Source organism: Schistocerca gregaria, chromosome 6 (genome assembly GCF_023897955.1).
Source record: "Schistocerca gregaria isolate iqSchGreg1 chromosome 6, iqSchGreg1.2, whole genome shotgun sequence".
In the NCBI taxonomy this organism is placed as follows: Eukaryota; Metazoa; Arthropoda; class Insecta; order Orthoptera; family Acrididae; genus Schistocerca; species Schistocerca gregaria.
Genome location: NC_064925.1, coordinates 222,538,615 through 222,553,873, shown reverse-complemented (window position 1 = coordinate 222,553,873; position 15,259 = coordinate 222,538,615). Strand labels below are relative to the sequence as shown.

The 15,259-nt window shown below is 44.5% G+C and overlaps 1 protein-coding gene across 1 annotated transcript in view; it reads left to right on the top strand.

Annotated features, from left to right (window-relative positions):
- LOC126278809 (neural-cadherin-like) overlaps nucleotides 1–15,259 on the top strand; it is a 178,321-nt gene that overhangs the window by 72,022 nt on the left and 91,040 nt on the right. Inside the window, exons 8-9 of the mRNA XM_049979083.1 lie at nucleotides 4,658–4,804; nucleotides 5,070–5,375. Of these exons, the coding sequence (XP_049835040.1) occupies nucleotides 4,658–4,804; nucleotides 5,070–5,375 (453 nt within the window). The remainder of the gene's footprint in view (nucleotides 1–4,657; nucleotides 4,805–5,069; nucleotides 5,376–15,259) is intronic.

Sequence of the window (15,259 nt, the reverse complement as noted above, 5' to 3'; positions counted from 1 at the left end):
AAAGATTCCATTACGTTGTAAATGTGGTGCGTACTGCTGACAGCATTATACACTACTGGCCATTAAAATTGTTACACCGCGAAGATGACGTGCTGCAGAAGCAAAATTTAACCGACAGGAAGAAGATGCTGTGATATGCAAATGATAAGCTTTTCACAGCATTCACACAAGGTTGGCGCCGGTGGCGACACCTACAACTTGCTGACATGAGGAAAGTTTCCAACCGATTTGTCATACACAAACAGCAGTTGACCGGCGTTGCCTAGTGAAACGTTGTTGTGATGCCTCCTGAAAAGAGGATAATGCGTACCATCACGTTTCCGACTTTGGTAAAGGTCTGATTATAGCCTATTGCGATTGCGGTAAATCGTATCGCGACATTGCTGCTCGCGTTGGGCGAGATCCAATGACTGTTAGCAGAATAGAATTTGTGGGTTCAGGAGGGTAATACGGAACGCCGTGCTGGATCCCAACGGCCGCGTGTCCCTAGCAGTCGAGATGACAGGCATCTTATCCGCATGGCTGTAACGGATCGTGGAGCCACGTCTCGATCCGTGAGTCAACGGATGGGGACGTTTGCAAGACAACAACCATGTGCACGAACAGTTCGACGACGTTTCCAGCAGCATAGACTATCAGTTCGGAGACCACGGCTGCGCTTACCCTTGGCGCTGCATCACAGGCAGGAGCGCCCGCGATGGTGTTCTCAACGACGAACCTGGGTGCACGAATGGCGAAACGTCATTTTTTCGGATGAATCCAGGTTCTGTTTACAGCATCATGATGGTCGCATCCGTGTTTGGTGACATCGCGGTGAACGCACATTGGAAGCGTGTGTTCGTCATCGCCATACTGGCGTATCACCCGGCGTGATGGTATGGGGTGCCATTGGTTACACGTCTCGGTCGCCTGTTGTTCGCATTGACGGCACTTTGTACAGTGGACGTTACATTTCAGATGTTTTACCACCCGTGGCTCTACCCTTCATTCGATCCCTGCGAAACCCTACATTTCAGCAGGGTAATGCACGAACGCATGTTGCAGGTTCTGTACGGGCCTTTCTGGAGACAGAAAATGTTCGACTGCTGCCCTGGCCAGCACATTCTCCAGATCTCTCACCAATTGAAAACGTCTGGTCAATGTTGGCCGAGCAACTGGATCGTCACAATACGCCAGTCACTACTCTTGATGAACTGTGGTATCGTGTTGAAGCTACATGGGTAGCTGTACCTGTACACACAATCCAAGCTTTTTGACTCAATGCCCAGGCGCATCAAGGCCGTTATTACGGCCAGAGGTGGTTGTTCTGGGTACTGATTTCTCAGGATCTGCGCATCCAAATGTAATCACATGTTAGTTCTAGTATAATATATTTGTCCAATGAATACCCGTTTACCATCTGCATTTCTTCTTGGTGTACCAATTTTAATGGCCAGTAGTGTATATAGTGGTCATATTGGAGGGCTGGCTAGCGCACTTCTCATATCGGTGAATAATTGAACATTTTGATGTGGTTTGTCAATCTGATGTCTTTACAGTTACCTGTGTCCACAGAGTGGGCTGTCACTGCATTTATCTTCGTTAAAAAGTCAACCATATTCAGTACTTATTAGAGAGCTTGAAACTGATCACACACTCTGTTGGCAACTTTTCTCTCTTTTCGTAATCCCCACTTTCATTGGTAGGGCTCTACAGATATCGTGGGGTATTGAGTTCCGTGAAGGAACTGAGCCAGAATTAAGTGTGCAAGCTTGAACAAAAATAACGTTCGCTGGTATTTTTAAATATTGTACTGAATCTTGTTGATTAATTGTACAGCTAAATCGTGTCTTTGCCTCCTATATGGACGACGTCTCCTGTGCGCCGTCTTCTACGAAACAGCTCCAAAGTTTCCCTACTTCTCTACTTTCTACCAAATAACAGAGAGTCTTTCTTCGTAAGTACGAATATATTAATCTCTGTTATTCAACAGGGAACAACTGTACATACAATTCATGTACAGACAATAATAGGACACTGATTCTTTCAGACGTGCAATCACTCCAACTCTGTCTAGGTCCGTCAGACTAAAAGAAAAACACTCCCTTCCGTAACAACATAATGATTGTGACGGTCTTCTCTAGTTCATCGCACGCAGTACATCTCCACTGTGAGACATCAAAGCACGGAGTAAACTGCCAAAGCAGCATTCACCGCAACGCGTAGGTGGGGGAAAAAAATGTGCACTCGCCGCCCTATCTTCGAAACGCACAGCGTCCAGCCACACCAGAATACATGCGCAAATACAAAATAAAAAAGAATACTTTCATGGGTAGCAATTATTATGCGTAGGTAGTATAGACGTTGGAGAACACATCACTTTACAAAAGCGATAAGTTATTCCACACTGCTTACGGAATTACCAGTCAGACGTCATTAACAATGTTTGCAAAAATTCGAAAAAAATATTAGAAGTTTCTTTTTTTAGTCTAAATTATGATGGAGTACTTTCCAACAGAAACTTATTGGCAGTTGTTTCGAAAAAAACTTATGTTACAAGAAATTATGAAGAAAAATATTTTTTACCTCCATCTGTGGAAGCAGCCAGGAGTACTTGTGTATTGGGACTGGTGAATGGTGTACGGTAAACTGTACAGGCAAGAAGTAAAACGATGTTTTGTAAATGTAATGGTACAGATGAGTGTGCTTTATTCATTAATGAGATATCGCAGGAAGTGTACAGTAAACAGCTGAGAAGAACGCCTACAACAAGTTAGGTAGGTAGCAGGGAAACAGTCCTTCTGCTCGCTCACTTCTGCCCTGCGCCAGCCTGTGAACTGTCTCTCTGAAAAATATTGCCTTATCAGGAACTTTAGTGGCAGCCTTGTTGTGTGCCATTTTTTGCTCGTCGTGGATTCACAGTTTCTTCCAATTTTTTTTATAAGGGTTATTTTCTTTTGAGCCTCCGATCGGTCACGAATTTAAAACCATTGTGAAAATCCATTAAAGTTTTACGCGTATGTGTTACAGAGTGTCTGTAGCATGTATGTCTATGGCGTCACGTCACACTTTTCAGTTCTGAGTACACTGTGAGCACATAAAAATGCCTAGAACTCTATTGTCCCCCATCATGTGTGAAGTGGCTGTTGAGGGGTTGCGCCTGATTTCATGCAACCCGCATAACGCAACTGTCACGCATTTCATTCCTTATGACAATACTTGGCCACATTCTGTAGGTTCACTGAAGACATTCATGCTGAGTTTTCGATGAGAAGTGTTTGGTCTGCCACCACACTGTCGACAATTGACTCTCAATGGTTTTCATCTCTTCACTCACATGAAATGGTGACTGTGATTACAGCATGACATCGAGCTGCAGACTGTCAAATGGAATTGGCGGAAAACACAGTGGCTGCCGTGTGTGACAAGAGTGTTGGAAAGTACTAAGACGCGCTATGACACATGTTTAAATGGCGACTTTTTAGAGTAATACCTGTAAGATGTAGCTAAATGTTCCACATAAAACATTTTATTTTTATTTTAACTGTGCTTTCCATTTCACAACTGATTGGTGGGTGAAAAAAAAGTAGTCCTTTTATTTACAGCTGCATCGATGTAGAGGATAATTCAAGTGAAGCGTAAGTGATTACATGACATCCACATTAAAAGCAAGGAAGAGACAAGAAAATCCAACCATTGGCGATATTTTATCTGGACCAAACGAAACATGTATCATAATGAACAAACACATTCCAGTAGCTGCATACACACTATCAATATTAATAAATTTTTTGATATGTCCGTTACTGATAGCATGTTTGCAAATGGAGAATCCGACCAACTTACTTCGAAAGTAGAAATACACTGAAAATGTTAGGTGGTTTAATGTATTTACGTCGCTCATACCTCTTCAGATGACTCGCAGCTACAATTTTCATGCAGTTTCTTTCATGTAAATGTTTCTAGAACAGCGAAAACTGTACTGTGCACATCACATTACCCCAACTCACAGCCGCATTCCTGCCACACTCCTTCTTTTTAGGTGCAGATTGTAATATAAGATGTTTTAAGTTCTACAGCGTGTGACAGGTAGCGTACTGACTAGTAATGTCATAGCAAGGACAGTTGGTAAATTCAGGATTCGCTCATTTTGAAATTGATATTTTAAGACAAATAATTTGTACAAATATTATAAGTAGTTCATTAAAAGTGAAGGTGCACCCAGTTAGTCAGTAAGATCATTTGAAACTTCTAAAGTAAAAAAGCTGAAATAAATCGATTTTAGTATCTAAATGATCTGAGTTCTTATTCATTTTATTATCTCATCAATACATTAAATCATAAAGTATAGCAAATTTTGTACAATGAAATCATAAATATTAGTTGCTGTGTTATAGGATTTTAAATCGAAGATTGCTCAAAAAGATATTATTGCAGACTAGTTATTAGAAAATTTCATCTCGAAGTGCGCACGCCACGAGTTTAGCCTAGTGGTCTTCAGACTCTGGTACAGACCACTCAAAATAGCTTTCTGTGGAAAAAGATCTAAAGGAAAGTGAAAAAATAAAAATTAATAAAAGTAAAACATACTCAACTCGCATATTTCGTATTTTCAAGCTGTTTTCTGTCATTTTTGTGCAAGCTTGGCGAAGCTGGTTATCGTCATTTTTATTTGCAGGTGGTTCGAAACAGCGGATACGGATCAGACAAATTTTCTCTCGAGAGGAATAGTGATGGAACTGCATCGTTGAAAGCAAATAAGCCATTGGACTATGAAGACGTCCACGGCAACTTATTGAGATTCAAGATTCAAGTTAGCGATAAGGTGAGTAAAGACTGACCTCCAAAAGCATAACAATATAGTTTCCCGGAAGCGTTAATGAAGAATGTGTATTTTATCGTGTGTAGTTGTATGCAGCAGTGTGTGGTTCTTAACATCTACAGTAACATTTAGTTACGGCTAGTCAGAGGCGAATAAGTTTTAATTCCAACTGAAATACACAATTAAAACTTTTTTCTGTTTACTATAGGTAAAGCCCTGCAGTTTACTTTCAGTTAACGGCTGTTCATTGCGTTATTCTCAATTGCAGAATGAGAATGATACTACACAGCAACACCACACGACTTACTCGTGGGTTTCTGTTAAACTCAGGGACATCAACGACAACTTCCCAGTATTTCAACAGCGCAATATTGAGGTTGCAATATCAGAAGACGCTACTGTGGGAAAAGTAATTGCAGCCTTTGAAGCGAGAGATGCAGACCAGGACGGAAAAAGTGGTGTGACGTACGCCATAGACCAAAGCTCCAATAGAGGAAGGCACTTCCGCGTAAATCACTTTGGTCAGGTGCTTCTCGAGAGAGAACTCGACAGGGAAGACGTATCTCGTCATGTCGTAAGTAGCAAGTCATTATCAAATTATGTGCGGTAGGAAGCCCTCAGTATAAAAACATGTTTTTGTGAACACAAAATAGTGTTACAGCGTTATAGGAGACCCGACAGAGACTAATAATTTCAGTTACCGGTTTCAGCTTCTTATGAATCTTCTGTTACAGACGTCTCAGTATGTTTGGCGTAGTGTGAAAATAAATTAAGCCATGTTAGACTGTTATCAGTATTTCACCTATGAAGTACGAAAGGAAATGCACCCGAGTCAGAGAATGTGTTAAAATACAAGCTTTAAATATCTTCCTGTAGCCTCAGATCCATCTGCAGTTATTACACAACACAATGTCTGCCAGTAAAATGGCGACAGCTCTGTTCCGTATCTTCACGTCAATATTTTCCTACTAGAGCTGTGCCAAATCAGTTTCCGACCACGAATTTTCTCATCGACAGTTTTAAGCCATATTATATTTGTTTGTATACTTGGTGGTCACAGATACCTTAGGGTATTATATAAATTTAATGGGACTCATTACAGGAGAGCTGAGGGGCAATGCATTAAATTTACAAACTTATGTACATTTCATTTTTTATTTGTTCAATACCACAACCCTTATGCTATTAGTAGTAAGTCATTACTCTTATAATACACTCCTGGAAATTGAAATAAGAACACCGTGAATTCATTGTCCGAGAAAGGGGAAACTTTATTGACACATTCCTGGGGTCAGATACATCACATGATCACACTGACAGAACTGACAGAACCACAGGCACATAGACACAGGCAACAGAGCATGCACAATGTCGGCACTAGTAAAGTGTATATCCACCTTTCGCAGCAATGCAGGCTGCTATTCTCCCATGGAGACGATCGTAGAGATGCTGGATGTAGTCCTGTGGAACGGCTTGCCATGCCATTTCCACATGGCGCCTCAGTTGGACCAGCGTTCGTGCTGGACGTGCAGACCGCGTGAGACGACGCTTCATCCAGTCCCAAACATGCTCAATGGGGACAGATCCGGAGATCTTGCTGGCCAGGGTAGTTGACTTACACCTTCTAGAGCACGTTGGGTGGCACGGGATACATGCGGACGTGCATTGTCCTGTTGGAACAGCAAGTTCCCTTGCCGGTCTGGGAATGGTAGAACGATGGGTTCGATGACGGTTTGGATGTACCGTGCACTATTCAGTGTCCCCTCGACGATCACCAGAGGTGTACGGCCAGTGTAGGAGATCGCTCCCCACACCAAGATGCCAGGTGTTGGCCCTGTGTGCCTCGGTCGTATGCAGTCCTGATTGTGGCGCTCACCTGCACGGCGCCAAACACGCATACGACCATCATTGGCACCAAGGCAGAAGCGACTCTCATCGCTGAAGACGACACGTCTCCATTCGTCCCTCCATTCACGCCTGTCGCGACACCACTGGAGGCGGGCTGCACGATGTTGGGGCGTGAGCGGAAGACGGCCTAACGGTGTGCGGGACCGTAGCCCAGCTTCATGGAGACGGTTGCGAATGGTCCTCGCCGATACCCCAGGAGCAACAGTGTCCCTAATTTGCTGGGAAGTGGCGGTGCGGTCCCCTACGGCACTGCGTAGGATCCTACGGTCTTGGCGTGCATCCGTGCGTCGCTGCGGTCCGGTCCCAGGTCGACGGGCACGTGCACCTTCCGCCGACCACTGGAGACAACATCGATGTACTGTGGTGACCTCACGCCCCACGTGTTGAGCAATTCGGCGGTACGTCCACCCGGCCTCCCGCATGCCCACTATACGCCCTCGCTCAAAGTCCGTCAACTGCACATACGGTTCTCGTCCACGCTGTCGCGGCATGCTACCAGTGTTAAAGACTGCGATGGAGCTCCGTATGCCACGGCAAACTGGCTGACACTGACGGCGGCGGTGCACAAATGCTGCGCAGCTAGCGCCATTCGACGGCCAACACCGCGGTTCCTGGTGTGTCCGCTGTGCCGTGCGTGTGATCATTGCTTGTACAGCCCTCTCGCAGTGTCCGGAGCAAGTATGGTGGGTCTGACACACCGGTGTCAATGTGTTCTTTTTTCCATTTCCAGGAGTGTAGAAGAAAAGAAATTGGCACGTGTGGAAATAATATGAGCTGGAGTTACATTTGAAGATGGTCCGGGTAGTACTCAAATGCAGTATTTTACGATTGCAGCTGTGTCAGTTCAAATGGTTCAAATGACTCTGAGCACTATCGGACTTAACTTCTGAGGTCATCAGTCCCCTAGAACTTAAAACTACTTAAACCTAACTAACCTAAGGACATCACACACATTCATGCCCGAGGCAGGATTCGAACCTGCGTCCGTAGTGGTCGCGCAGTTCCAGGCTGTAGCGTCTAAACCGCTCTGCCGCCTCGGCAGGTTTGTGTCAGTTAAAATAACCTTGAAGTAGAATAATTTTATCTCAACATAACGTCTTCAGTAGCCCTATTCACTCTGATCAACGTTGGTTTACTCGCCTGGGTGAAAGTCTTGACCGTAGTAATCCAGAAACAACACTAGCCACCAATAGTGGTGTGTGCCGAAGTGCTACATCCGGTGTAGACGATTTGTTCTCTATATTACTCATCATGAAGGTGGAACTTCTTTCTAGGAGTAGTGTTTCTGATCCAGTCAGTAAACATCGTTTCGTACTACGCTCGGTAGAAGTGTTGTTTGATGAAGACACATGCCCTCCATACGCAACCTAATTCCTCTTATCTTCGTCGCCCTTACTAGAATTTTCCGTTCACGGAAGTAGAATCGTTACGCAGTCAGATTTCAATGTCAGTTGTCTAATTCTTCGCAGAAGTTTCCCTCGAAATGAACCTTGTCTTTCCTCCGGAGATTCCCGTTTGAGTTCCCGAAGCATCTCCGTGACACTTGCGTGTTGTTCGAACCTACCGGTAATAAATCTACCAGCCTGCCTCTCAATAGATCGATGTTTTCCTTTAATCCGACCTAGAGCGGATTCCAAACAGTAGAGCAGTGCGCAAGAAAAGGTCGGACACTCGCTTGTGTCCTACATGCGGTCTCCTTTACTGATGAATCACAATTCCTAAAATTCTCCAAATAAACCGAACTCGACCATCTGACTTCCCTACTACAATCATTACACGCTCGATCCATATCATATCGCTTTGCAACGTTACATCGAGATATTTAAACGACGTGACTCTGTCAAGCAGCAAGCTACTAATACTGTATTCCAACATTATGCGTTTGGTTTTGCTACTCATCTGCATTGACCTAAATTTTGTCTAAGTCTTATTATAATATCCTACAGTCACTTAAAGCCGACACCTCCCGTACACCACAGCGTCATCAGCGAAAAGCCGCAGACCCCTTCTTATCCTGTCCGCCAGGTCATTTAGGTGTATAAAAAATAACAGCGGTCATATCACACTTCCCTGAAGCACTCCTGTCGATACCCTTCTCTCTGATGAACACCTGCTGTCGAGGACAATACACTGGTTTCCATTACTTAAGAAGTGTATGAGCCACGCACATATCTGTGAGCCTATTACATATGCTCCTAACTTCTTTAATAGTTTGCAGTGGGGTTCCGTCTGAGATGATTTTTTGAAACATAGAAATATGAAATGGACTTGTACCCCTTCATTCATAGTTAGTAAGTGTGAGAAAACGGCAAGCCGAGTTTCGCAAGAGCTATGCTTTCTGAAACCGGACTGATTCGTGGACAGACGCTTTTCGGCCACAAATAAATTTATTATATTCGATCGGGGAATATACAGTATTCTAGAATTCTGCAGCAAACCGATGCTGAGGATATGGGTCGGAGATTTTGTGGGTATGTTTTTCTACCTTTCTTATATAAACGAGTTACCTCCGTTTTTTTCCCACTCGGTAGAGACTTTGCACTGAGCGAGAGATTCGCAATGCTAAGCTAAGAAAGTTAAGTAAGGAGGCAACGTGAGTTTGTCTAACACATGCTGTACCATGCAGCCACAGTTACAATATACACGGTTTCCTCCTAGGCGGTGGTACTGTTCCTCTTATGTCATGCCCTATCGCCTTCTCCTGCCATAGCAATTGGTAATGTGTCCGATTCACTGCTCTTGCTGACTCACCTCGTGGTGGGCGCGATACAGCGCTGTACACAATGGTTCCGTATTCGCATCGAGAACTTGGCTACACGATGTTTACTTATCGGAAGGGAAATGGCAATGGGCGGTAGGCAGCAAGATTGCATCAGGAGACCGATCCCCGCCGACCACAGTCATGACATTCAATGTTTTCAACAGTGTTTCACTGTTTTTCTGAGACAGGGTCGTTTCAGAAAACAGGAAATCATGAAGGAACCACCCAAAATGTTCAGACACCAGACTTGGAGGAAAATGTGATTAACACTGTGGAAAGTGACCACCATGCCAGTACCAGGTAGTTGGTCCGCCAGTACAGGGAAAGCCAGACGACCATGTGGAACATTCACCATGACAATTGTTACTACTCTTATCACTTTAAGCGTGTGCAGGGCTTAATAGTGACACACCTCGCACATCAGGAGCAGTTTTGTGACTGGTTTCTTCATCAGGCAACTACAACTCCATGATTTGTGTCATCCATCTTACATATGAGGCCACCTTTACATGGAGTTGTTTCATAACAGTCATGTGTGGGACAGTATGCAGAACACCCATGCTATGGTGACAACGAATCATTAGCACTGGTGCAAGCGGAATGTGTGGTCTGAGATAACTGGGAACCATATTTTGGGACCAGTGTTTGCTTCCACGTCGCCTAACAGGCCGGAACTATCGGCGTTTCTTGTGGGTGACTTTGCCTTACCTGATGGAAGAAGTGCCATTGATAATTTGACAGGTTATGTGGCTGCTACAAGACGATGTTCCAGCGCCTCTCGATCGTGTCTTCCCTGGTCGATTGATCAGACAAGAGGGTCCAATTACATGGTCTGCTAGTTCACCAGATCTCAACTCATTTCTGGTTATGGGGCCATCTCAAAAGCACTGTGTATGCAGAGCCCATTCCAGATGTGAAGACACTGAGCAGTGTATTCACGCTGCACTTGACACTGTTTGGATGCAACCTGGCTAATATGAACGTTTTAGACAGAACATGCTAAGGCAAGTGCATGCATGTATTGAGGCATATGAAAACCATTTCCAACATATACTGTAACTGTGGCTGCATGCTACAGCATGTATTAGGCCATAGTCTCTGTAACAAAGCGTGACTGATTAAATGGTCTTTAGCATGGAAACCATGTATTTCCGGACATAGGTTCATTAAACCTTTTTTGTTCTGTATCCTCTCATCGATCAATCCCTAGAGTTTGTACACAGTGGAAAAAAGAGTCCTGTATATATGGTGTTAAGGAAACTGTCGAATTCTTTGAGCGGTGGTAGTACTCGTCAAAACAAGAAAAGTAAGTCCAGGAAACATGGGTCCGGAAATGCATACTTTCCGTGATAAACATGTGTTTATGGGGAGAGCTGCCTGATGCTCGTTTGCGGATATTAGCCCAGTCGTTGCATTGGCGCTCTCTCAAGTTTTCAAATCTGTCAGCAGGCTATTATGATGACTTACTCACAATACTCTACCTACCATTAGGTGGTCTGCAGTCAGTTGTGTGGTTCAAGCCGTGTTGTAGGCTAAGTTAGTTTTCGTCATGTTTGTGTGCCTTATCGTCAGCCACAGGTACGTATCATGGTGTTTTACCTTCTTCAAAATGTGGATTCATTCATGTGTTTACTGTTATTGCGCTGTCTGTACGTACAAGTGGTTTACTACACTTATATTTGCTCTCGTCCACCGACTGTTAGCAGTGGCGGCCTACTACTCGACAAGTGAAATGGCAGATATTATATTGTACTATGGTTTAGCAAATGGACATAGCCTGCGAGCCTGTTCCCTCTATGCTGAAAAATATCCACAGCGCAGAGTGTCCTCTATAAGCTGTCTGGCAGACTTTTACAACATCTGAGGGACATAGGTTCCCTTGCATCTTGGAAAACTGACAGTGGAAGGCTTTGCATAGTCTGCATGCCTGTCACGGGAAGTGTATGCTATGTTCGGTGGAAGAAACCCCTTAGACCAGTGTGCTATGATTAATAGCAGCAGAAGGCATGTCTGACTCTCTTATTTGGGAGGTACTTCGTGAATAATTAATGTACCCATATCATCTAAAGTGTGTTCAGGCCCTAAGGCCAAAGGATCATTATGGCAGACAGTGGTTCTGTCAATGGCTGTTGCTTAAGTGCGCCCCAGATCCACTGCTCACATCCAAGATTTTATTTAGTGATGAAGCAGGTTTCACAAGAGATGGTGTTGTGAATTTCCATAACCATATGTACAGGCAGCAGTTCAGAAAAGATGGCATCAACACCTGTTATCAATCAACATATGGGCAGGCATACTTGTAGGTAGAGAAAAAGTCAACATGGCGGCCACTGAGTGACGCGCGTTTCTTCGGCTCGCGAGTTTTTCCGCTCATTGAAGGTGTTACAGAGATGTGCGGCAGTCCACAACGTGTGCATCTGACTAAACAAGTGTTACTTGCCGTGGTGTATTGTTCTCCATTGATTACCACAAGTGATAAGTGATAAGTGAGTGAAAAATGGGAAGAGCACGAGTAAGCGGCAGCAGGCGAGGCTACAGGGGCGCAGGCAGCGCGGGGGCCCGGTCTCCGGCGGCAGGTGAGGCCCCGCTTCCCGACATCGGGGAGCTCGTCCGGTCCCAGGTGAGTGCGGCGCTGCACAGCAAAGACACGCTAGACGTAATCGTCCAATCCATCACGGACTCCGTGACGGCCGCGGTCATGGACAAACTACAAGAGTCTGTCGGGCGCAACAGCACCGAAATCCAGTCTCTTAGAAAGTCCCTGGCCGCACAAGAGAAAAAAGCCGCTGACCTAGAGGCTAAACTGTCTGCTGCCACCGATGAAATTGAGCAGTATCAGCGAAGGAACAGCTTGCGCTTGTTCGGGGTAGCTGAAAACGATCGCGAAAACACCGACGACCTGGCCATTAGCCTCGTGTGTGAGAAACTTGGCGTGCAGATCGACGTGGGCGATATTGACAGAAGCCACCGTGTTGGGCGCAGGATACCAGGTGCCATGAAACCCAGGCCCATAATAATTAAATTTGTGTCTTACCGGAAAAGAGCTGAAGTGTTTGCTCAGAAAAGAAAACTCGCCAAGAGTGGGGTTACCCTGAGGGAAGATCTGACGCGCGAAAGACTAAAAGTTTTGAACGCTTTCGTAGTAATAGACGGCAAATCATCGAGTAAAACTGAAGTGATATCAGGTGTTCCCCAGGGAAGCGTCCTGGGACCTCTACTGTTCCTGATCTATATAAATGACCTGGGTGACAATCTGAGCAGTTCTCTTAGGTTGTTCGCAGATGATGCTGTAATTTACCGTCTAGTAAGGTCATCCGAAGACCAGTATCAGCTGCAAAGCGATTTAGAAAAGATTGCTGTATGGTGTGTCAGGTGGCAGTTGACGCTAAATAACGAAAAGTGTGAGATGATCCACATGAGTTCCAAAAGAAATCCGTTGGAATTCGATTACTCGATAAATAGTACAATTCTCAAGGCTGTCAATTCAACTAAGTACCTGGGTGTTAAAATTACGAACAACTTCAGTTGGAAGGACCACATAGATAATATTGTCGGGAAGGCGAGCCAAAGGTTGCGTTTCATTGGCAGGACACTTAGAAGATGCAACAAGTCCACTAAAGAGACAGCTTACACTACACTCGTTCGTCCTCTGTTAGAATATTGCTGCGCGGTGTGGGATCCTTACCAGGTGGGATTGACGGAGGACATCGAGAGGGTGCAAAGAAGGGCAGCTCGTTTTGTATTATCGCGTTATAGAGGAGAGAGTGTGGCAGATATGATACACGAGTTGGGATGGAAGTCATTACAGCATAGACGTTTTTCGTCGCGGCGAGAGCTTTTTACGAAATTTCAGTCACCAACTTTCTCTTCCGAATGCGAAAATATTTTGTTGAGCCCAACCTACATAGGTAGGAATGATCATCAAAATAAAATAAGAGAAATCAGAGCTCGAACAGAAAGGTTTAGGTGTTCGTTTTTCCCGCTCGCTGTTCGGGAGTGGAATAGTAGAGAGATAGTATGATTGTGGTTCGATGAACCCTCTGCCAAGCACTTAAATGTGAATTGCAGAGTAGTCATGTAGATGTAGATGTAGATGTCATGTAGGTGTAGATCACACAGTTTGGCCTTCAAAATGTATGGACCCAGGATGGCAGGATCGTAATCAAGACGGAAGGAGGGAGGAAAACGGTGACAAACATGTTCGAACTGAAAGACTGAGCGAAATCTCGCGAGACACAAAGTCTCATATTGTAATCTGTCTAATATAAGTTAATTTTTTTATTCTTTCTTTTCATTTTTTTAGCTTAAATACTGCTCCGTTATTTCTATAAGTACCATAAGTACTCTATTTAAAATCAGTCAATTGTTTCACAAAAATATTGTTTCTTTATTTGTCTATTATAAGTGCTCATGTATATTCATATTGTCAGTCAAATGGGAATTAACATTCTCCATTAACAGGAATCTCCTTACAACCGCCTTTCTATATCTGTTATTTTAATCTTCGCCACTACCACTACTACTACTACTATCTTTTTCGTAACTACTACTGCCACTTTCCATCTTTCTTTTCACTCCCTTCTTCGATACTTCCAGCGTGTTTTTCACCTATAGTCCACAGACGCTTGAGTCAGTCACGACCTTGGACACACCTGTAAATATGTCTTGCCCCGCGAAATCCAGCTTTTGTCCCTCTTCCGGCCAGCAGGTAAACGGAGCGCGCTCGGTCCTACAGGCGGCCACAATGGGACGGACCGGTTCAGGCGGCGGGCTCTTTGTGGCCCACGCGAACGCGCAGTCGCTAACGGCTCACTTCGACGAGTTCTGTGACCTGTTCTGCCAATCGCTGTTCCACATTATCCTGGTCTCTGAAACTTGGTTGAAACCAAACATTTCTTCCGACGCTATCCGAATCGCTGGTTACTCTCTCCTAAGGGCAGATCGTGAAACACGACGCGGGGGTGGTGTGGGTGCCTATGTTCGCTCTGATCTGACACCTACTGTGCTATGCACATCGGATGCAAAGTGCGAAGGAGAAGCAGAGTTCTTGTTTTTCGAAATAAATACATCAAATCAGAAACTGCTAATTGGAGTAATCTACAAACCTCCAAACGTCGGTGCCATGTCCTCCTTTCAGTCTGCTCTGTCCTCACTCGTGACACAGTATGAACACATAATCATTATGGGCGACACAAACATCGACTTACAGTTAAAATCTCCCTCTGCCGAAAAACTAAGGCGACTGTTCCACTCCAATGATATGAGTTTAACAGCGCTGGACCCAACTCATCACACGCCACACAGCCACACAATCATAGATATAATAGCAACAAAGCGACCAGATAAAATAATCCGCGCCAATCAGACATCCGCTCCTGGACTCTCTGCTCATGACGTGATATTTTTAAATTACTCAATGCATACTACCAAAGAAAAATCTCACCTGGTAACCTACAGAAACTTAAAAAATGTTAACCATGACGCTCTTCAAAAGGATTTCTCAGACATCCCTTGGCATGATATAAGCGATGAACCGACTTTAGACGAAAAAATTCGGCAATTATGTCGCAAAATTATTGCACTGTATGATAAACATGCTCCTCAACGCACTGTTAAGGTAAAGAGAGCTCCCGCTCCGTGGCTCACCACTGCATTACGTCAGTTAATGAATAAATGTGATGCTGCACATAGGGCCTTCAAGCGTAACCCAACTCCCGAGGCGTACGAAGCTTATAGGAAACTCCGAAACAGAACCAAGCAAAGCGTGAGGAATGCCAAAATCAGACATG